At 36.5% G+C, this 24,992-nt stretch overlaps 1 protein-coding gene across 6 annotated transcripts in view; it reads left to right on the plus strand.

Moving 5' to 3' along the window:
* Positions 1-24,744, plus strand: part of LOC117116109 (neuroblast differentiation-associated protein AHNAK-like) — a 47,167-nt gene extending 22,423 nt beyond the window's left edge. For 3 of the 6 annotated variants that reach the window (XM_033260065.1, XM_033260068.1, XM_033260064.1), the window contains exons 2-5: positions 4,689-15,217; positions 15,874-16,428; positions 18,584-20,554; positions 22,037-24,744. In XM_033260065.1, coding sequence (XP_033115956.1) covers positions 4,726-15,217; positions 15,874-16,428; positions 18,584-20,554; positions 22,037-22,524 — 13,506 coding nt within the window. In that variant the 5' untranslated portion in view covers positions 4,689-4,725 and the 3' untranslated portion in view covers positions 22,525-24,744. Of the gene's footprint in view, positions 1-521; positions 705-4,688; positions 15,218-15,873; positions 16,429-18,074; positions 18,465-18,583; positions 20,555-22,036 lie in introns of those variants that run through there. The other 3 variants (XM_033260066.1, XM_033260069.1, XM_033260070.1) reach the window with 3 other exon arrangements.
* The last annotated feature ends 248 nt before the right edge of the window (positions 24,745-24,992 follow it).

The raw sequence follows: 24,992 nt of genomic DNA on the forward strand, positions 1-24,992 counted from the left end.
TTTTAAGCAAGGAACTGTTTTGGAGAATGCTTGTGAAACTTCAGTCTAGTAGACTAGTACAGTATATTCTATCTTAATTTGTGTTTTTGTTACATATGCATTGTGAGAAATTACCAAGCATGAAATTATATTAAGAGCATTTTGATATCTGAATAAATTGTAAATTTATAAATACGATGCATCTGAAACTTTTATGAAGCGACAAACAAAACAACTTCAGTGATCTATTATTAAGGCAACCCCATACAACTGTGAATAACTCGTTGAATCTTTTTTTTTGGGAGGTGGGGGGACAAGTTTCTGTTTGTTGCGTGAATTCAAAGTGACTTTTTTACAACAATTTTTCTCGTGGAATTTTAGAATCTTTTAACAATCGCTCCGGTTTTTGTTTTGTTCTAACAAACAGCAAGCTTTAGCAGGCTGGTGATTTGGAAGAAAGCAATTTTCAATGGAATGTATAGCTAGCTTCACGCGTGGGCTCTGGAATGTATTTTGGGTGTGAAGCTTTGCGCATGATCGTAGAGATTTCCGAAGACTTGAATGTATTTTGCCTATTAAGTATTACGCCCAGTTTGTAGGAAGCGAATAGAGGTTAGATTTTGCACCACGGGATACCTTCAAAGAAAAATGGAATAGGACTAATAGTTCACTTGAAACATTCTGTCGCTACATTTTATAAATAGGAATCCAGGCAATAGATATAGGTAAGAGTAGAATTTATTTGTAGTAGGTTTTCTTTCCTTAATGATGCTGTTAATTATTCAAGTTTTAAAGGATACGCGGGTACCAAACAACTTCGCCACAAGGGGGCGTGTCTTGGTGGCGTTGTATGGCAACTCTAATAATTACAATGAATATCATGTTTATACTCTGCCTATACAAGTACTATACTGAATTTATTTGAAAATGCTTATAAATGTACGGATATATGCACACGGTACATATGTCGGTTTGGCAACAAACAACTATGATATCGCTGCCCATAAAGTAGAGTAAAAACGAACATTACTAGGAGGGATATTTTTACTGGTTTCATGTGAATTAGGTAGGATTTGTGATTCGAGGCTAGAGTCATGACAATTCGTTTAGATCGATTTAATTAATACCAGAGTGTAATTAATATTTAGACCTATTGCATAGTCGAATGAACTCACCCGATTATGAATCATTTATTGATGAATTAATTCTTACAAATCATGTAAAAATATTTTGATATTTGAGAATTCATAGGGCCCAAAGGTCATGAACGAATTCGAACATAGATTTTTGGTTGCTACCATGGCGATGGCAAAATAAGCAACGCTGTACGTTGCCATATCTCTTGGGGATTCTCTCCCTTATGACGGTATTTTACTATTCCCCACGGCAAGGTTAACTTTTGGAATGTTCTGAATGCAGACTTTGTTAAAAGTTAAGCTATTAATTTTTGGTTACTGAATAATAGTATTAGTTAAAATTCAAAAGCAATTCCTCCATCAAGTATATTTCGGGCGTCAATTACAACCCTTCTGGAAAAATATTTACGTTAATAAAATTCACTGCCAGTGTTGTGAAGTATATTCTAAATCATAGATAATATTGATTATTTACTGTTCTAATTTTGTTTGATGAACCTACAGTATTCCTAGAAGGGAGATGCAATAGAAAGTATAATATTATTCTGCTAATATCCACAAGATGGCCACGTATCTGTGGGACATGCGCGTGTTTCTGGGTCCGTTTGTTCAATTTGACATTTTATATATTGGTTCTTCAATTCCAATGACATTACCGTAAATGCTCGAATAAGTGCCACACCAAACACAATTTTTTCGTTGGGCACCGCTCTCGAATAATCACCGCTAACAGCATAAATTTAAAAACAATAAAAGTCTGCTAAAAGATTAAAATGGCTAAAAAAATTAAAATTGGTTAAACATTCTGTAAAAAAATCAGCTTTGGCAAAGGCAAGCAGATTGGGGTATACAGAATAGGCCTATCTTTTCCACATTTTATTAAATTGTCTCATAGCGCTTGGGAGAAATGATTTACAAATTCTATTTGTCCGCATCCTTGGATATAAGATACGTCCAGTCCTGCTGAAGGCGAGGTACTGATTAAGAGGGTGATTAACATCTGATATAATTACTTCCATTTTTTAAAAATTAAAATGAATAAATAACACAATGAAGACACAAACATTTTTTTTTATAAACGTTATTTACGATGATGTAGGACCTATGATAGGACTAACGAGAATACGTGAAATAGGGAACGGGCATGGAAAGCGCCACAGCTATATTTTTTATAAGCACCGCACCGAAGCCTCCAAAAATTTCATTGCCGCTTATTCGAGCATTTACAGTATGTCACTGAATTGGTCCATGGTCCATGACACTCATTAAACTAAAAGCAACACAACTTTTAAGCTTCATAAAGAAACTTGGTTTACAAAGCATCGTCCATATAAGAGACAGTATATATATATATATATATATATATATATTATATAAAAGAGTTGCATATTAGAGGTGAAGGAACAATCAAGTTTAACAAAGAAACACAGATTAATCCAAATATTAGATTTTTAAACAGACCTATAAATGCTATAAAAATCCTGAAATTTATTACCAGCTAATTTAAGGAGTCTATTCAGAAATATAAGAAATGATAATTATGTATCAGTCAATTGGTGAAGGAAATATTTTATCATTCTATTGTTTAATTGGAACTTGGAAGCTTATAATTTAGGCTCCTGAACAATTCAGATATTTATTTAATTTATTTTTAGTATATCGCAGATGGTTGAACTTCATAATCCAATAGGTAGTGATAAGGTACTTCAAACCCTGCAGTATATCAATAACAGGAGGTAATTGGTGTGTGATAGGTTGGTCTGATTGCACCTAACGTGTGTCTGTACAAAAAGATTGTCTAATTCAAACTCATTGAATCAATAATCAAATGCTGTTTACTTTTCAAAACCATGAAACTGTAAAGATTGATTTCATGGCCTGTAATTGATCCTTACCAATATGAATAATTTGAGTTGTGATGAATTGTGATTATTTCTGATTTTTATGTCGTTTAATTTAATATCAAAATAAGGAAATTAAATTAAAATATTACAGCCCATATTTTCTTGGGCAAAATCTATTGAAAATACACTGAGCATTTTATTTATATTTTACCGCTTCCAAATAGGTTATGTATTTATCGCTGTTTGTCTGTCTGTTAGCACGATTATGCAAATACAAATGAATGGATCATCATACAATTTAGTGGAGTATTACATATTGGTTTAAGGTAGAGGGGTTTAAAGTTCAGGATGAAAAAGTCAGAGAAAATCAAGTTTATGTAAAGATGTTTGAAAAAAAATGCATTGTAAGGATGCAGAGTGATCTAATTATAATATAATTGTGGTTATATTTTAAGGGAACAAATATTCAGGGACAGGTCTGAGGTACGGTCTATATATAGGTACTGCACTAGTACCGTAGTTCCTCGGGCATAAGCCCACCACCTACTTTACGCCAAATTCTACATACCAGCCTTTCCTCGGGCAAAAGCCCAGTCCATGACTTACAAATATTCTCAAATAACAATTTCAAATATTGGCATTGAATTAGACATAGTGCTGAAAAATTGCCATTTGATTAAAATTTGTATTCTTCGGGTAGAAGCCCACTCCCCAAATGTTGGCCCAATTTTGTGATTAAGTGGGGGAGGGGGTGGGTGGGGTTATACCAGAGTAATTACGATATTATTATTTGATGATTTTTGCTACTGATGTTCTTGGGTTGAGAGGTTGAGCCTCAAGCTCAGATTGATGTAAGTTTCATATATTGTTAATTCCCATAAATTACTTAAATTTTACCCATTTGTTTTTATTTCTGTTTCAAAATTTACTATGTCTATACAGCTTTTTTGAAATAAAAATTGAGGTAAACAAGTGTTACTTTGATGAAGTGAGAAGGTGCTAGCTTAAAAAGCCTAAATGTCATGATTTTTAACTACTAATTTGTGCTATCAAATTTGTATGTCTCCTTAGGTGTGGAAGTTATTTTATTGTGGGGACGAGCATGCATCGCCTTTAAAGTCAGGCTCCGGAGGAAAAAAAATTTTTGATATGTTGTAGAACTGATTTTTCTAAGACAGAAAAAAGTTGTTTGACGAAAAACTGGGGAACGGTGAATGAGATACAGATTTTTTAATATTTAAAAACTGGGGGAAAAGGGGCGTAACTGCCCATTTTTACACCTTATTCAACAACTTTTTTCTGTCTTAGAAAAATCAGTTCTACAACATATCAAATTTTTTTTTTCCTCCGGAGCCTGACATTAATGATAATCATTAGAAATGATAGACATGATAATGGATTTTTTAAATATCACAATACAATGTTATGTACACTGTAAATGTATACAGTAGGACTGTGGCCTGGTGATAGGTCAACATAGTGGTCTAGCACTGAAGCTGTTCATACTGTGGCTTAAAAGTTGGAATAAATGTGCATTCACGCCAAATCTGATTTTTTTTTTTATCATTTTGTTTTATATTTTTTTCATGAGAATGATTATTTTCAATTTAGATACATGCAATTTTTTTACAATAAAAAAAGATGGAAATGTTAGGTTTGAGTAAAACACTTTGTTTTATTGTTAATTTTGAATAAATAACTAATATTAACTTTTTTTGCTTTTTTGCAGAAATCCAAACATTGGCTAAAGACATCAAACTATCAACATGTCTTTTAGCGTGTCAATAGGTGGTGGAGGTGGTGTTGGCCTTGGTGGTGGAGTTGGATTAAATCTTGGAGCTGATGTTTCTACAGATGCCAAAGTTGATGCTGGAGCAGCTATGGATGCTGGAGCAGCTATGGAATCTGAAGTAATAGGTGATGCTGGAGCAGACATCGAAGCTGATCTTAGTGCTGGAATAGGATTAGCTACTGATGTCAATGTCGACAAAAAAGCTGAAGTCGAAATTAATGCTGGAGAACTTAATCATGATAATGCAGTGAGTGCTGGAGTAAATACTAGTGTATCAAATGGAATTAAAGGCAGTGCTGGTGTGGAGGCATCTAATGGAGCTGATGTTAACACTGGATTGAATGCAGGCTCAACTGACGTGACGATGGAAGGAGCTTTGCCGTCACCAAAATTAAATGGAGAACATGAGGCAGATCTTCCTACAGCACCAGTTTCAGCAGAAATCAGTGCTGGTGCTGAGGTTGAATCTGAACATAAACACAAACATAAGAAAGGATTTGGATTTGGTCTATTTAAATTTGGATTTGGAAAAGACAATGACTCCTCTTCATCATCGTCGTCATCATCCTCCTCCTCCTCCTCAGATGAGGAGGATGGAAGGAAATTGGAAGGTGGTTTTGACGCCTCAGTAAATGGAAAGAAAAGTGCAAAAAGGAAAAAGAAAAGATCTGGTGGATTTGGTGGACGATTCAAGTTAGGAAAATCTGATTCAGATGGAAAGCATGGCCAAGCAGAAGCAGATGTGAAAGTTGCATCAACAGCAGAAGCAGGAGGAACTGCACAACTTCCAGAAGGTCAAGCAGAATTAGATATCAAACCAGAAGTAAAGAAACCAAAACACAAAGGCAAGAAAAAGAAAGGTGGTTTTCGTTTTTCACTTGGAGGAAAGAAAAAGTTAGAGGATTCAGCATCATCATCTGACGAGGCTGAAAATAATAAGCAAATTGGAATCGGTGTTGACTTACCCAAAGTTTCACCTGATGCTCCAGATATGGATATTTCACATGATGGCGAAGTGAATGTAAGGACCGAGAAGCCTAGTGCTGGAATTGGTGGAAATTTTAAACTTGGCATAGGAGGGGATGGCAAAGGAAGTGCGGATATCGATAGCACAATTGGTGGTAGTATTCCATCCACAAACATTGGCATCGGGGTACCCAAAATAGGTGAAGGAGCTGATTTAACAACTGAAGGTGATGATATTAAACTTCCATCGAATGATTTGGATATCAAAGGACCAAATGTTGGTGGAGATGGAGGTAGCATTGGATTGGGTGCCAATGTTCCATCACCTGATCTTGCCATTAAGGGACCTAGTATTGGAATTGGAGGTGATGCTAATATTGGCATGGACATAAGCGGCGATGTTCCATCAGCTGATCTTGACATCAAAGAACCTACTGGTGGAATAAAAGGTGATGCTGGTTTAAGTGGAAGCATAGGAGGTGATGTTCCATCAACTAATCTTGAAATTAAAGGACCCAGTGGTGGTATTGGATTTGGCAGAGATATAAGTGGTGATGTTCCATCAGCTGATCTTGACCTTAAACAACCTAGTGGTAATTTCGAAGGTGGTGCTGGATTTGGTGGAAACATAGGTGATGTTCCATCAGCTGATATTGACATTAAAGGGCCTAGTGGTGGAATAGGAGGTGGTGTTGAATTTGGGGGCGACACAGAAGGTAAAGTTCCATCAACTGATTTTAACATTAAAGGACCTAGTGGTGAAATAGGTGGTGGTGCCGAAATTGGTGGGGACATAAAAGGCAATGTTCCGTCAGCTGATATTGATTTCAAAGGACCTAGTGGTGGAATAGGTGGTCTCAGTGGGAATGTAGAAGGTGATGTTCCATCAGCTATTAAAGGACCAAGTTTTGGAATCGGAGGGGGTGCTGGATTAAGTGGAAACATAGAAAAGGACGTTCCTTCAGCTGATCTTGACATTAAAGGACCTAGTGCGGAAATTGCAGGTGGTGCTGGCATTGGTGATGGAGGTGGAAATCCTGGTATACCCTCTACAGATGCTTCAGTAAATATTGGTGGTCCCAGCATTAATATTGGAGGAGTTGGTGGTGAATTAGCAAAAGGTGGTGATATCGGAGGTGGTGTCGAAATTGAAGGAGGCATCAATGCTAATGTTCCCACGGCTTCTGGCGATATTGATGTAAAGACCCCAAAAGGAAAGAAATGGAAAAAACCTAAAATGCCATCTTTTAAGAAAGAAAAAAAACCAAAGGTTAAAGCAGGAGCTGATGTTGATATCGACATTACTGCAGATGGAGAGGGACATGGCAAACACAAACACAAGGGTGGATTTGGACTGCATCTTCCTAAATTCCACTTTGGTGGAAAAGGTAGCTATGACACAAATGTAGATGTAGATGCTGATGCTGATGCTGGCATAGAAATGAAAGGTATGAAGGACATTGGTAGTCCCAAAGTAGAAATTGATGGTGGAGCTGATCTTGTGGCACCTAAATTAGATGCTGATGTTAAAGTTGCTAAACCAGACGTTGATGCTGATATTAGTGGTGAAGTACCTGAAGGTGATATGCCATTATCTTTGGAAGGAGGTGGAGATGTTGATGTTAAGAACCCAAATGCTAATCTTGATGTTTCAACAGATGTGGACCTAGATATCAGTACCAAAGCAAAAACACCAAAGAAGAAAGGGACTTTAAGTTTGTCTTTTAGAAAAAAGAAAAACAAACCTGATGGATCGGGTACCCTTGACAGTGATGTAGAAGCAAAAGGCAAAATGCCTAAAATCAATATTCCATGTCTTTCACCTAGTGGTAAGGCCACAGTTGACACAGATACTTCTGCATATGGTGCAAAGGCTGATATTGACCCACCTAAAGCTGATACTGACATAAACACAGGTATTGATGTAGGTGATGCTAAGGCAAAAAAGAAGAAAACTGGATCATTCGGAATCAAGAAACCAAAATTTAAAATGGGAGGAAAAGCTCCAGAAGGAAATGTTGATGCTAACGCTGGTGTCAACATAGAAGGCGATTTGGATGCTAATCTGCCAAAATTAGAACTTGAGGGTGGTGATGAAGTTAATGTTCCAAATATAGATTTGGACGTTGAAGGAGGAGCTGGTATTGCTTCAGATGTGAAGGCTGCTGAAGGCAATTTGGATGTAGGAGATGTGAGTGTTCCTAAAGGTGACATAGATCTTGGAGGTGATGCTGATGTTGGCATCTCAGGTGATGTTGGTGGTGGTGTAAAAATTCCTAGTGGAAAGAAACCAGATGTTGATGTCAAAGCTGGTGCTGAGGTAGAAAAGCCTAAAGGTGGATTTGGATTGAAATTTCCAAAAGGCAAGGTCAAAAGCCCAAAAGCTGATGCAGATATAGATGGAGACGTTGATGTTAATGTTGATGGTGATTTAGACATGAAAGGGAAATCCAGTGATGGCTTTCATATTAAATTACCTAAATTTGGCTTTGGTGGCAAATCTCCGAAAGGCACTTTAAAAGCTGATGTTAATGCACCAAATATCGATCCTGAAACCTCTGCAGATATTGATGTTGGTGGAGAAGTAAAAGGTGAATTAGATGGACCAGGGGTTGAAGTAGACTCAACAAATTTAAAAGTTGATACAGACACTCCGAAGATTGATCTTGATGCATCTGGAGAATTTGATGGAGATGCTGGTCACAAGAAAAAGAAAGGATTTAGATTTGGATTTAAATTTCCAAGCTTTAACTTTGGGTCACCAAAAAAGGCTGCAGAACTTGATGTTGATGTTAATGAACCAAACGTTAATGTCAAAGCAAGTGGTGGAGGAGATATTGATGTCGTTGCTCCAGTGGTCGATGCTGATGTTAATACTGAGAAACCTGATTTGTCAATTGGAGGTCCTTCAGCTGACCTAAATGTATCAGGACCAGATCTTGACGCCAGTGGAGGTGTTGACATACCAAAGGTAGAAATAAAAAATGATATGCCAGATGCGGATGTAAATTTGAAAGGACCTATGCTTGAGGGTGACATTGGAGGCAGTGTTAATATAGAAGGTCCTTCAGCCAACATCCCAGAAGCAGATTTAAGTCTTAGTGGCCCTAATGTGGGAGGTGCTCCCGATGTTGATCTAAATCGTCCCGGATTAGATATTGATGCAGATGTTAATGCGAAAAAACCAAAAGTAAAAGGAGGATTTGGATTTGGCTTCGGCAGTAAAAAGGATGATGACAGTTCTTCTGAATCAGGTGATGAAAAAAAGAAAAAGAGAAGATCATTTGGATTCAAGTTTCCTAAGTTCTCGGGAAAGTCTCCCAAAGGAGGAGTGAAAAGTGACTTTGACGGAGACTTAGGGGTTAATGTTGATGCTACAGGAAAGAAGCCAACTGGAGGTATTGGAGTTGATCTGGATGTCTCAGGACCAGACCTTGGAGGAAGCACAGGGGTAGATGCACCTAAAATTGATGGTGAACTTGATGCTGGGGTTGTTGCACCTGCAGTGGATATAGATACAAAAACAACAAAGCCAGCAATTAGTAGTGACCTTGATATAAACTTTCCAAAAGGAGATGCTGAAGTAACCATCGCTGGTCCTAAATTAGGCGGCGATATTGATGTCCCAAAAGCTGACATTGATGCTAAAGTAAAAAAGCCAAAAGCCAAAGGAGGGTTTGGTTTTGGATTTGGTGGGAAGAAAGATCATGATGACAGTTCTTCAGAATCTGGTGATGAGAAGAAGAAAAAACGCAGGTCATTTGGATTCAAGTTTCCCAAGTTTTCTGGAAAGTCTCCTAAGGGAGGAATTAAAGGTGATATTGATGTGGATGCTGGAGGAAAGATGCCATCAGGAGGAATTGATATTGATACTGGAGGGAAGTTACCATCGGGAGAAATTGATATTGATGCAGAAGGGAAATTACCATCAGGAGGAATTGATATTGATGCAGGAGGGAAGTTGCCATCAGGAGGAGTTGATATGGATGCAGGTGGTGAATTGCAATTAGGAGGAATTGATATTGATGCAGGAGGGAAATTGCCATCAGGAGGAATTGATATTGATGCAGGAGGGAAGTTGCCTTCAGGAGGAATTAATGTAGGAGGAGAATTGCCATCTGGAGGAATTGAAATTGATGCAGGAGGTAAATTACCATCAAGAGCAGTTGATATTGATGCAGGAGGAAAATTGCTATCAGGAGGCCTAGATATTGATGCAGGAGGTAGTCCACCATCTGGAGGAATTGATATTGATGCAGGTGGGAAAATGCCATCAGGAGATATTGATATAGATGGTGATGTTGTTGCACCAACTGTTGATGTTGATGTAAAAACAGTAAAGCCAGATATATCCATTGGAGGTGGTGTTAGTGGTCCAAAAGGGGAAATAAATGCTGAGCTACCTGATGTAGGAGCAATTGCTGGTGGTGACATCAATGTTAGTGGTCCAGACTTGGATATCAAAGCTGGTGAAAATGTCCCTGATGTGGATTTGGATGCAGATGTTAAACTGAAAAAACCAAAATCCAAAGGAGGATTTGGATTTGGATTTGGATTTGGTGGAAAGAAAGATCATGATGATAGTTCCTCAGAATCAGACGATGATAAGAAGAAAAAGCGAAGATCATTTGGTTTTAAATTTCCACATTTTTCTGGCAAGTCTCCAAAAGGAAAAGTCAAAGGTGGTGTAAATGGAGATATTGATGTTGATGTTGGAGGAAATATGTCACCTGGTGATGTTGATGCTGGAGGAAAAATTCCATCAACGGACTTAAATTTATCTGGACCAGATGTAAAATTTGAAGGAGCTGGAATTGATGTTGCAGGTGACCTAGATGGTGGCAAGGTTGCACCTGCAGTTGATGTTGATGTGAAAACAGAAAAGCCAGACATAGATATTAAAGCTGGTGGAAAAGTTCCAGATGCAGATGTAGATGCAGACGTTAAGCTGAAGCAACCCAAAGCCAAAGGAGGATTTGGATTTGGTGGTTTTAAACTTCCACATTTTAAGTCTCCTAAAGGGAAAGTAAAAGGTGACCTAAATGGAGACCTTGATATGGATGCTGATATAGGAGAAAGGTTGCCATCTGGTAAAGTTGATATTGATGCTAGTTCCAATCTTCCATCAGCTGATATAGATTTATCTGTACCCGATGTTAAAGTGGGGGGAGGGGCTGGAATTGATGTTGAAGGAAAACTACCAAAAGATGAAATTAATGTTGGTGGAGACCTTGATGCTAATATAATTGCTCCAGCTGTTGATATTGATGTTAAAACAACAAAGCCTGATGTATCCATTGGAGGTGGCACTGACATTGATTTTCCAAAAGTAGGAGTAGAAGCAGGCTTTCCAGATGAGCAGTTAAGCAGTGACCTTAACATAACAAAGCCTGATATATCCATTGGTGGTGGCTCTGATATTGATTTTCCCAAGGGAGGAGTAGAAGCAGGACTTCCAGATACGCAGTTAAGCAGTGACCTTAACATAACAAAGCCTGATGTATCCATTGGAGGTGGTTCTGATATTGGTTTTCCCCAGGGAGGAGTAGAAGCTGATCTTCCAGATGTAAAGTTGAGCAGTGATCTAGATGTCAAAGCTGGTGGGAAAGCTCCTGATGTAGATTTGGATGCAGATGCTAAACTGAAGAAGCCCAAAGCTAAAGGAGGATTTGGATTTGGATTTGGATTCGGATTTGGTGGAAAGAAAGACCATGACGACAGTTCTTCGGAATCGGGGGATGAAAAGAAGAAAAAGGGGGGATCATTTGGATTTAAATTTCCCCATTTTTCAGGCAAATCTTCAAAAGGAAAAGTTAAAGGTGACCTAAATGGAGACCTGGACGTTGATGCGGACGTAGAAGGAAAGTTGCCTTCTGGTAACATTGATATTAATTCCGGTGCCAATATTCCATCTCCTGATTTGGATTTATCAGGAGGAGCTGGAATTAATGTTGATGGAAAACTTCCAAAAGAAGAAATTAATATTGGAGGAGATATAGATGCTAGTGTAGATGCACCTGAAGTTGATGTTAAAACAGTAGAGCCTAATGTACCCATTGGAGGCGGCCTTAATGTTGACGTTCCTAAAGGGGAAGTAAAAGCTGATCTTCCAGACACAAAGAAACCTAAAGCTAAAGGAGGATTTGGATTCGGATTTGGTGGAAAGAAACATCATGATGACAGTTCTTCAGATTCAGAAGACAAGAAAAAGGGATCATTTGGATTTAAATTCCCACATTTTTCTGCTAAGTCTCCTAAAGGGAAAGCAGACATTGATATTACTGCAGGAGAAAAGGTACCATCGGGTGATATTAATATTGACACTGGAGCCAAGGGAGGTGTGAAGGCTGACATCCCAGATTCTAAAGTAAATGTAGGTGGTGACATCAGTGTTAGTGGCCCAGATCAAGATATCAAAGTTGGTGGAAAAGTCCCAGATGTCGATTTGGATGCAGATGCTAAGATGAAGAAGCCCAAAGCCAAAGGAGGATTTGGATTTAGTTTTGGATTTGGTGGAAAGAAAGACCATGATGACAATTCTTCAGATTCTGAAGATGAAAAGAAGAAAAAGGGAGGGTCATTTGGATTGAAATTTCCTCATTTTTCAGGCAAGTCTCCAAAAGGTAAAGTAAAAGGTGACCTTAATGGAGACCTTGATATTGATGCTAATGTAGGCGGAAAGGTGCCATCTAGTAATGTTGATATTGATGCTGGTGCCAATCTACCATCAGCTGATTTATCTGCTGGCATTGATGTTGATGGACAACTACCAAAAGGAGCAATTAATCTTGGAGGAGACCTTGATGCCGGGGTAATTGCACCTGTAGTTGATGTTGATGTTAAAACAGCAAAACCTGATATTTCCAATGGTGGAGGCCTTGATGTTGGTGTTCCAGAGGGAGGATTAAAAACTGATTTACCTGATGCAGAAGCAAAATTGGGTGGTGACATTTTAGTTGATGGACAAGATTTAGATGTTACAATTGGTGGAAACGTTTCTGATTTGGATGCTGATGCTGAAATAAAGATGCCCAAAGTTAAAGGAGGATTTGGATTCGGTGGAAAGAAAGATCTGGATGCTACCATGAAAGGAAATGTTCCATCTGGTGATGTTGATATTGATGTTGGAGCTAAGGGAGGTGTAAAAGGAGATATCCCTGATTTCGGAATTGACACGGGTGGCGATGTCAAAGTTGGTGTCCCACATGTAGATATCAAAGCAGGTGGAAAGGCTCCTGATGTAGATTTGGATACAGATACTAAATTAAAGAAACCGAAATCCAAAGGAGGATTTGGATTTGGATTTGGAGGGAAAAAAGATCATGATGACAGTTCCTCAGAATCTGGTGATGAAAAGAAAAAAAAGAGAAGATCATTTGGTTTTAAATTTCCAAGTTTTTCTGGCAAATCTCCAAAGGGAAAAGCTGGAGTTGACATAAATGCTGGAGGAAAGATGCCATCTGGTAATGTAGACATCGATGCTGGTACAAAGGTTCCATCTCCATCTGCGGATCTCGGTTTGTCTGAACCAGATGTTAAAGTGGGGGGAGAAGCCGGGATTGGCATTGAGGGAAAATTACCAGATACCACAATTAATATTGCAGAAGACCTAGATGCTGTTGCCCAAGCTATTGATGCTGATGTAAAAACAGAAAATCCTGACATATCAATTGGAGGTGGCCTTGATGTTGATGTTCCCAAAGGAGAAGCAAAAGCTGATCTTCCAGATGCAATGTTAGGTGGTGAAATTGGTAGTCCTGATCTAGATATCAGTGCCAGTGGAAAAGGTCCAGATGTAGATTTGGATACAAATGTTAAAATGAAGAAACCTAAAGCCAAAGGAGGGTTTGGATTTGGATTTGGCTTTGGAGGAAAGAAAGATCATGATGGCAGTTCTTCAGATTCTGAAGATGAAAAGAAGAAAAAGAGGGGATCATTTGGATTAAAATTTCCTAATTTTTCAGGCAAGTCTCCAAAAGGAAAAGTAAAAGGTGCCCTAAATGGAGACCTTGATATTGATGCTAATGTAGGAGGAAAGGTGCCATCTGGTAACATTGATATTGATGCTGGCGCAAATCTCCCCTCAGCTGACATAGACTTATCTGGACCAGATGCTGTTGTTGGGGGAGGAGCCGGATTTGATGTTGATGGAAGTCTACCAAAAGGAGGTATTAGAGGAGACCTAGATGCCAGTGCAGTTGCACCTGTAGTTGATGTTGATGTTAAAACTGCAAATCCTGATGTATCGATTGGAGGAGGCATTGATGTCAACGTTCCCAAAGGAGGAGTAAACGCTGATATTCCAGGTGCTAACTTTGGTGGTGACATAAAAATTGGTGGTCCTAATCTAGATATCAAAGCTGGTGAAAATGTTCCTGATGTAGATTTGGATGCAGCTACTAAATTAAAAAAACCCAAATCTAAAGGAGGATTTGGATTTGGATTTGGTGGAAAGAAACATGATGTCGATGCTGGTGGGAAGCTGCCAAAAGGAAAGTTGAAGGTAGAAGGAGATGCAGATGTTGTCAGCCCTATTGTTGATGTTGATGTGAAAACAACAAAGCCAAGTTCACCTGCAGGTGAAATTTCAGCAGGTCTCCCTGGTGTAGGAGTTAAACTTGATGGTGATGGTGATTTTGATGGCCCGAAAGTAAAATTAGAATCCAACATTGATGAGGCTGATATTGCAAAACCAAAAAAACCAAAAGCTAAGGGAAGTTTCAAATTTGGTTTTGGTGGTGGAAAGAAACACAATGAATCAACAACATCATCAAGTGAAGATGAAGGAGATCATGGAAAAGCAAAGGGAGGATTTGGTTTCAAGCTTCCTAAGATTGGCGGTTCAGTCAAGTCACCAAAAGGAGGTGCTACTTCTGATGTGAAATTACCTGATGCAGATGTCAATGCGGATGCTTCAGTCAAAGCAGATCTTCCTAAGAAAAAGTCAAAAAAGAAAGGATTTGGATTTTCATTTGGAGGGGGTAAAAAAGGACATCACAGTACTACAGAATCAGACACTGATGAGGATAAGGGGAAGCTATCCCTAGGATTTGGAGTTAAGAAACCCACAGTAGATGTATCTCCTGTTGACAAGCCAAAAGCTGACCATCCAAAGATTGATCTGGCAGGAAAATTGGCTCCTAAAGCTGAATTTAACTCATCAGGTGATATTTCAGGTGACATTGATATTTCTGCTAGTGGTGTTGGATCACCAGCTACTACAATTGTCACAGCACCAGCTCTTGATGTTGATATTGTTAAACCAAATGTTGATGTAGATATAAAGTCATCAAAGCCAAAAGCAGAAATTGATCTAAATAAGCCTGCACTGAATGTTGGCTTTGGAGGTAATATAGAAGTACCTGAAGCTGATGCTGAAATCCCAGATATAGAAATGGATACTGCTGCAGTTGTACCCAATGTTGATGTTGATGTTAAGACCTCAAAACCTGGATTTGGCATTGGAGGTTTTGGTGTAAGCACACCAAAAGCTGATCTTGGTATGTATATAGTATTTTTGATGCAAATTCTGTCTATATTCAGTTCATTGTAATTTTTATTTTATAACAAACCACCCCATTAATTTATTAAAGAAACCTAAAATCAAATACAATTTTCATTATCACATAAAATATTTTCACATTCTCAATTATAATTGAAAGCTAATAACTTTCAAGACTTACTCAGAGCATGTATGTAGTTGCGGATAGCGTGTCAGTGGCAGTTCGGCCACTCAACCTTGTGGTCAGTAGTTTGAGCATATCACTTGTGCTCCTGGCTAAGGCCATTGCCTCTCTCTATCCAGCATTATAAATGGGTACCTAGTAGGAAAAATGGAAGTTTATTTAGAACAGTGTGATAGTGGTAACATCGGAACTCTAGAAACATTAAAATATATCCACTGAAGGTACTGTACAGTCACTGTACTTAACCGTTGGCTCTACCGTTTATGGAATCACCCATTTGTTTGCTCAATGCAGCATGACTAGGTATGCTCCCCGGGAATTGGAGAAGGTTGTCATTTACTGGGGTAATAATAACGGTGCTAGTGCATTGTATCCTTTAGTAAAAGGTGTGGTATAAATTCATATATTATGTAATTACATTAGTTGAATTCAGTTAAGATTGTCTATGTTACGATACATTTTTTTTAAAGATTTAGAAGTGGAAAAGCCATCAATTGAAAGTGGTGAAATTGGAGGTGGAGCTGATGTTGACAAACCATCCTTTGAAGGTGGAATAGGAACTGATGTTAATGCACCATCCTTTGGAGGAGGATTCGGAGGTGGACTTAATGTTGAAAAACCATCACTTGGAGGTGACATTGGAGGCAGAGTTAATGTTGACACACCATCATTTGGAGAAGCAATCAAAGGTGGAATAGATATTGAAAAACCATCAGTTGGAGGTGGAATTGGAGGTGAAATTGATGTTGGCACACCATCTCTTGAAGGAGGAATTGGAAGTGGAGTTGATGTTTCAACACCATCATTTGGAGCAGAAATTGGAGATGGAATTGATATTGAAAAACCATCATTTGAAGGTGAAATAGGAGGTGGAAGTGGTGTTGAAATTGATACATCCTCATTTGGAGCAGGAATCGGAGGTGGAGTTAATATTGAAAAACCATCACTTACAGGTGAAATCGGAAGTAGCGTTGATGTTGACATGCCATCTCTTGATGGAGGAATTGGAGGTACAGCATCTACTGGTAAGTTTTTTTCAACACGGTAAACCATTACAAATTAAAAATTCTGTTTGCAGGCCATCATGTGGTTCCAAGTTACAGTTATTATTGCACATCTTACTAAATGCTGTAAGGCAGCAGAAGCGGTTGCAATTTGGGTATACTATTTGTATATCAATTAAGCATAGAAAAGGCTACTAATTAAACTATGAAAGAGGGATTTTACCATAAAATTAAGCAATAGAACAAATATTGATTAAGTTCTAAAAAGATTGAATAAACTAAAGCAAGCCTTAATACTGACAGCATATGCAAGCTACCCAGGTTTAATTAATCTGTGTTAAAATGTTTGTGAAAGATTGTAGCCAACATTTCAGGGCATAGGCTCCTTGTTTCTTTCTCCGGATAGTGCCGTTATGCAATTTACCTAAATGTTTGCTTTTCTTGCAATGTTTATTTGTGATTAATTGTGTTCATTGTTGTACAAAAGTGTATTAAAATAAAAATATTATTTTTAAATTATTTATCATTGTTATGATAGTAATAGGGTATTTTTGTATTCATGTTGTTCTTGATCTAACAGAGTTGTAATAGTCTGTTTTCATGAGCCGTAATATCTCCCATATCTTTTTTTGGTTTGTTATCTTGTATGTTAAACAAAAGCATTGAAACATAAAACGGTAAAAGTTTTTCCAAATGTTAAAAATCTGGACCGGAAAATAATGTGTAATACACGCTGGGAAGAGTTGTTGTTATTATTAGGCTAAAAAAATATATATTTCTCTGCCACACATAATTTCTCTCATTGGGAAATTTTTATATTTATTGTCACATTCATAAAACACTCAATGGTGCTGTAGCTTGGGGTTTAAGATGCTTGTGTCCTTCAAATCAGAGCCCTAGATTGAATTCCTGTCAAATATCAAGGTTTTTGCTTTACAAACAAAACTCCCTAAGCTTCATAATGAAACTTAGTTTATGTAGAACATGTTTGTCATGTGTTCAATACAATTCATGTTGTTTGATGGTCCAGTATACTGATGGCATTACAAAAAACCTGCAAAACAGCAAAATTTAACTCGCCTAGCTTATAAATATCTATTTATTTGTTAAACCTACAAGATAATAAATTACAAAGGCTCTTTGGAAATGTGACATCAGTGCAAAGGTCTATATTGTTTTAATTTTTTCCCCATATAGGACACTCTTATTGAATATTAAAACAAATATAAACCCCTCTTGTATGAGGCAGAGATATAAATTTGGAAAAGCATACCTGTATATGTTCATGGTTAACATTAATTTTACTGCCAAATATAATAGATTGTCAGCTAAATTTAGACAAGCTTTAGCTAATTGAGAATCCATAATCAACATTTACTTATGCACTTATGAGTCCACAATTATTTCAAATAATAATAACAATAATAATAATAATAAAAATAATAATAATAATAATAATAAAAATAATAATAATAATAATAAAAATAATAGTAATAGATATTATTATTATCATTATATTTAATATTATAATAATTATTATTTTCAGTATTATAGTTTTACCAAATTTACAAAAAATCCTTTTATATTAAAGTTGTATATTCAGTATGTATAAACTTAAACAGGCCTACATTACATATACAGTAGAGGTTTTCCTAAAATATTTTCAGGGGCTACTGAAAAGCATGACAGCAATAAGATGAAGAAACCAAAAAGTGTATTTGAATTCAATTTTGGATTTGGCGATAAATTAAGAGAGTCTTCATCCACTTCTAGTGATGAAGATGACAACAAAAGTAAAGGCATCCTTGACTATATACTGCCTAGTTTGAGTTCAAATCCTAAAGTCCCACCTGAAGCTAAAACAAATTCTGATATACCAGTTGAATCTCCTCAAATTGAAATAGAGACCAAGAAAAAAAAGCCAATGTTTGGAACCTTGTTTGGAAACGATCCCTCTGAATCATCTGATTCAGAACCGGAACATGAGAAAGAAAGTGGATTTGGACTCTTCTTGAGTTCAATCCTTTCCAAAATTGTACCAGATGATAAACCAAAAGGTAATTTAGGTACAGAGATAATAGTGTCTGGTAGAAGTTTAGGTGAAGGTATACATAACAATAAATCAATTCTCTGTCTTGGTGATGACATATTATTAACAAACCAAATTGTGATGTAGGTGCACCTGATATCAACTTTGGAGGTGGTTTGAATGTTGGAAATCTAGGTTTCAGTCTTGGAGGTGGTGCAAGTATTGGCAAACCCAATTTTAATATTGGTAAACCAAATATCAACTTTGGGAGAGATCCTGAAACAACTGATTTTAATTTAGATGGAGGTGCAAATATTGACAAATCGGGTGAAGGTGTTCAAACACCAGGTATCAGTTTTGATGGCAGTGCAAGTATTGATAAACCAAGTTTAGACGTCAGCAAACCTGATTTCAGTTTTTGTGGTGGAGCAAGTATCGGCAAACCCAGTCAAGAGGTCAGCAAGCCTGATCTTAGTCTTGGGGGTGGTGCAAGTATTGACAAACCAAGTTTAGATGTTGACACACCTGATCTAAGTTTTGGTGGTGGTGCAAGTATTACCAAACCCAGTCTAGATGTCAGTAAACCTGATCTAAGTTTTGGTGGTGGTGCAAGTATTGACAAACCCAATCTAAATGTTGACACACCTGATCCGAGTTTTGGTGGTGGTGCAAGCATTGACAAACCCAGTCTAGATGTCAGCAAACCTGATCTCAGTTTTGGTGGTAATGCAAGTATTCACAAACCCAATATAGATGTTGGCACCCCTGATGGTGCAACTATTGACATACCAAGTTTAGATGTTGGCGCACCAGATTTTGGTTTTAGTAGTAGTGCAAGTATTAACAAACCCAGTCTAGATGTCGGCAAACCAGATCTTAGTTTTGGTGGTGGTGCAAGTATTGACAAACCAAATTTAGATGTTGGCACACCAGATCTTGATTTTGGTGGTGGTGCCAATATTGACAAACCAAGTCTAGAGGTCAGCAAACCTGATCTGAGTTTTGGTGGTGATGCAAGAATTGACAAATCCAGTATAGATGTTGACACACCTGATCTAAGTTTTGGTGGCGGTGCAAGTATTGAAAAACCAAGTATAGAAGTTGGTACACCAGATCTTGGTTTTGGTGGTGGTCCAAGTATTGACAAACCAAGTCTAGATAATGGCACATCTGATCTAAGTTTTGGCAGTGGTGGAAGTATTGACAAACCAAGTTTAGATGTTGGCACACCTGATCTCAGTTTTGATGGTGTTGCAAGTATTGACAAACCTAATCTAGATGTTGGCACACCTGATCTCAGTTTTGGTGGTGGTGCAACTATTGACAAACCCAGTCTTGATGTCAGCATACCTGATCCAAGTGCTGGTGGCAGTGCAGGCATTAACAAACCAAGTTTAGAAGGTGGCGCACTAGATCTTGGTTTTGGTGGTCGTGCAAGTATTGACAAACCCAGCCTAGATGTCGGCAAACCTGATCTCAGTTTTGGTGGTGGTACAAGTACTGACAAACCTAGTTTAGATGTCAACAAACCTGATCTTAGTTTTGGTGTTGATACAAGTATTGATAAACCATGTTTAGATGTTGACATACCTGATCTCAGTTTTGGTGGTGGTGCAAGTATTACCAAACCCAGTCTAGATGTTGGCACACCAGGTATTAGTTTTGGTGGTGGCACAAGTGTTGCCAAACCTAGTCTAGATGTCAGCAAACCTGATCTTAGTTTTGGTGTTGATACAAGTATTGATAAACCAAGTTTAGATGTTGACATACCTGATCTCAGTTTTGGTGATAGTGCAAGATTTGCCACACCCAGTTTAGATGTCAGTAAACCTGACCTCAGTCTTAGTAGTGATGCAAGTATTGACAAACCAACTGCAGAAGTTGGCACTCCAGATGTTAGTAGTGGTGGCTGCACACATATGGAAAAACCAAGTGTAGATCTTGGTGGTGGTGGTGGTGGTGGAAGCATTGACAAATCTAACATAGATTTTAGCATACCCTCTCTCAGTGTTGGTGGTGATGCAATTATTGACAAACCAAGTGAAGATGTTGGCACACCTGCTGCACCTGCTATCAGCCTCGGTGGTGGTGGTGGCTTACACTTTCAATTGTCCGCAGGTGAGATATGCATAGACCATGGATACGGAACCAAAACTTGAGGAATGATAATGTGTCTTCCAGCAGTGTTAAACACTGGGAGAAGAACAACAAATGAAAGTGTGTATCAAGTTTTGGTTCACAAGTATTTTCATTTGGGTCTGTGTATGGAATGTTGCAACAAACTGGCTGAAATTAATGTGAGTTACCTGCTAACCTTACACAAAATCAATTGTTTACCTTACACTTAGCAAGCCCTACTAATTGCTTACACTGCTTTGTTAGAATTAGTTTTAACATAGGTAGATGTAGTCCTAATTACAATTAAATGCATATACAGTATACATTTTCAAATTTGAGATTAAGATGTAATGTGAGAGCAGTTTTGTAATCTCCAGCAATGTAATTTTGTATGGTTATCAAATTATTCATATATATTCATATATATTATTCATATATGATTTTACATAAATATTTATAATTTGTTTATTTCTTACATATTAATCTTGTTTTAAATAAAGAAATTTACAAAACAATGCAATAACTACTGTACTTTGTCAGTTTCTATATTTTAATGATCTACTCAATTTGTATACACCATATTATCATTATGATACCAAAGCCTTATTGGCCTGATTATTAAGGTGTTTGTGGTGGTATTCAAACATCAGACTCAATTTGATTACAGATATAAAATGTTTTGACATACACTGTAAGAAGGGCAGGAGTTTATAGTATAAGCTAAATAGTTCACATTAGTTTTGATTTACTTGATACTTGTGATTTGCTGTCTCTTGCAACACTACATTTAGCTGTTTTGACTGGTAAATTTGCCAGTTGAATTTACAGTACTGCTAAATGAGTAGTTTAGTTAATTTATAAGAAATTATAACTGTACAAAATCTAGACTTGTTCAAATAATTATACATATTTAATTAAAGATTATAAGTACAATTTCATGGTATTTTGTCCAATATACAAGATAATCTGTATGATGTTATATAAGAAATACTAGTTGTACAAGAGATTAACATGGCTTGAAATTAATATTCATCATCTCATATCACTGAATGTTATTATTTGTTATATTTTGCTTGCTCTTGGCATGAAAAATGTACAAATATTGTGCTTAATAAATAAAATGTTAAATAATTACCCATGACCTTTTGGTGTGTTTGAACTAAACTGTGCAGATCTACACAATTAAAGTTACAAAATAGCCAACTGCAATGATAAAAAGGCTGTTTCACTATATTATTTGATTTTGATTTTTTTTTAAATTGAAATAATTATTATTAAATAAATACTAACTAACTATAGTACTACTAATACTAACTTCTATGTTCTGATGTTGATGTATTTAATGTTAATATGTAATTCAAAGGCATTCTAATGTGGTTGTGAGAAAAAACCTCTTGAAAGAAACGAAAATATTTTGCTGTGAATAATGATATTGTGGTTGTAAATTTGAATAGTTGATCAATGTTTTAATTTCACCTTCAGGTGCTCCAGATATTTCAATGGGTTCCAGTGTTGATGGAGATATGGATGGAAGTGGAAAAGTCTCGGTAGAAGTTCCATCTGTCCCTGATGTTTCAGGTGGCGGGGGAATACCTTTTGGTCTTGGAGGCAGTGATGACGTTGAGGGAGGAGCAGATGTTGAAGTTCCATCTGCCCCTGATGTTTCTAGTGGTGGAGCAATTGCTTTTAGTCTTGGAGGCAGTGCTAATGTTGAGGAAGGAGCAGATATTGAAGTTCCATCTGTCCCTGATGTTTCAAGTGGTGGAGGAATAGCTTTTAGTCTTGGAGGTGGTGCTAAGGTTGAGGGAGGAGCAGATGTTGAAGTAAAGAAAGAAAAGAAAAAGCGAAAAAAGAAAAAGAAGCGAGGACTTATCAGTCGTTTAACAGGAGGCTCATCTAGCTCGTCATCCTCATCCTCTTCATCCTCCTCATCTTCCAGTTCATCAGAATCTGACAATGAAAAGAAATAAAAACTGAAGTAAATAATTTGAGAGTACAATATTGAAGAATTGACATGTCAATTTTGTCTACCTCACGACATGAACATAAGACTTGGTTGCGTGCCTTGTTCATAATTTGCATGGGAATGTCATGCTCAATTTTTAAGGAACCTTACTGAAAGATAGCACGGAAATGCAAGCTGAAGTGTTTCATTTAGATTTTAGAAACAACTACTTGATCAGTTGTTTGGAAATACGAAAAAGGCAAATTTTTGTCTTCAGCATATAACATTATTATTTGAACCTGTATATTAACAGTGAGCAAAGGAAGCGATTTGATAAGCGTATGTAGAAATGAACAATAGCTCCAGTTGATGTTTTCTACAAAGTGTGGAACTGTGTCATAACATATTCTTCACCACAGCTCCAGCAATGTGGTGGTAAATTTGTGAGAAACTTGATACTTGAAAGTTTAAGAGAAGGATTGTTTCATTAGGATTCAATATAAGACATCTACTCCAGCAAATATACATGTCTTATTTTGAACTTTAAATGGAAATTATTATTGCAAGCTGTGGATTTGTTTTTGGAGATCACCGGATCATATTCATAGGATTTGAAAGCATGTAAAATTATGGAAGTGCTATTGTTGTGAATTATTGCTCCACTTCAACAATATGGACACACAAAGAAAACTAAAGATTGGTAACATCTATATTTAGTCTCCAGCTAATGAACATTTTTGGTTTTCTGTTTTCCATAATTTGCATTTTGAAAAGAGGTATGGAAAAGAACTTTAAAAAAAAGCTCAAAACTGCAATAATACAATTGCTTTTTTATTTTTTATTATTTACAATGACATGTTTTCATGTTTCAATAAGTTTTCAAATTATTGTTTAGGATATCATTTTGAAACTTCACAATTTTCCTTCAGTTGCAATTGGAGGATACAAATATTAGCCAGAATAAAGATAACAAAATAATAAAGGAGGGGAATATCATACTGAAAATTAATAAGTCACCAATAAAACAGATAAAAATTTTTGCAAATCTTTTTGACCATGTTGGCAGTTTTAGCCTATTTGGTTATAAATATGTAAATATTATTGCCTATATTCACTTACAATTGGTGTCTTTTCATTTTCTTTTCTATTTGGTATCAATAACATAAATCATTGATTCCATTATAATAAAAGAATTCAAGAAATGAAGAGGAACTGGTAACCCATAATTTATAATACAAACAAGTTACTGGGTATGTTGTATTAAATGCAATTATTTGAATAGCTAGCTAGCATGCCATTATTTATGTATAACCCCCAATAATTTATTCCAACTTTTAATATTTATATATATCAAATTTCAATATCAACTTTTAATAGCTACAGTATTCAGTTATTTAGATCAGTTCATTTGAATATCGATATATATTGATCACATATGTAAACATACATTTTAATTGCTAATAAAGTCCAGTATGTGAGGTACAGTTATCCTGTGTATTTGAAATGTGAAACTTAAATGCAAAACTTCATTTCACGATGCCAACTAAGTATGAACATTTTGCTTGATTATGTTCTTGATAATTCTGTAGTATTACTGACTAACTGTTTGGTGTTTACCATTACAACTTTAGGAGAAATTATAAATGTAACCCAACGATCATGGCTATAAATATGTTTCTGGTAATAAGGAAATCCCAAAAAATAAGAATAATAATAAGGTAACACAGTGTATTCTAAAGACTTAAAATTTCTTTGTTAAACTGATACGACCGGGAACCAGCATGTAAAGATTAATAAGATGCAGAAAACATCAATGCACTGATGTTTTTTATAGAATTTAGTTATACTTCCTAGAAAGTGATAACAAAAGTGATAACTTCTCAGGTTCTCTCAATCTGTCCAGCAAAATCCTATCACCATAGTAAAACAACATTAATGTAGAGGTAAAAAAGTAAATAGCATATTTCTTCACAAAAATGTGTTTCTGGATTTAACTTGTGCATTTCATGTGATGTAATAGCATTTCAGCTTTCATTTGAAAAACATATTTTTGTATTTGGCAAGTTTTAATGTTCAAGTTATGCTAGACAAATAGAAATAGATATTTCGTAAGCAAACAGTATATTTTTGTGGAAGTGGGGGAATCTAACATTTGTACTTTTTAACAATAGAATATTCTTATCTCTGTTCTGCTATACATTGTACATGGTACTTCAGTTAATAAATTTTGTAATCCAAACTTGAATTTCTGTTTCCTATATTTATGGTGGTTATTTAATTAGAATTATTTTATAGGCACAACCTTGGACGTGTACCTCCATTATCTATCTGTACTTCAATGACATAATCAATCCTATAATAGAAAACAAATATTGTATTTCCTGTAACAGAAGCCCATTTAAGCATGCATTAATATTCTTTCATGAAATTTTAAGTAATAGCTATTTAAAATTCATCCTTTACAGTATAATTATTCTTCTAGTCAAACTTTAA

Source organism: Anneissia japonica, unplaced genomic scaffold (genome assembly GCF_011630105.1).
Source record: "Anneissia japonica isolate Jap-2015-1 unplaced genomic scaffold, ASM1163010v1 scaffold287743_len2803612_cov181, whole genome shotgun sequence".
Classification (NCBI taxonomy): Eukaryota; Metazoa; Echinodermata; class Crinoidea; order Comatulida; family Comatulidae; genus Anneissia; species Anneissia japonica.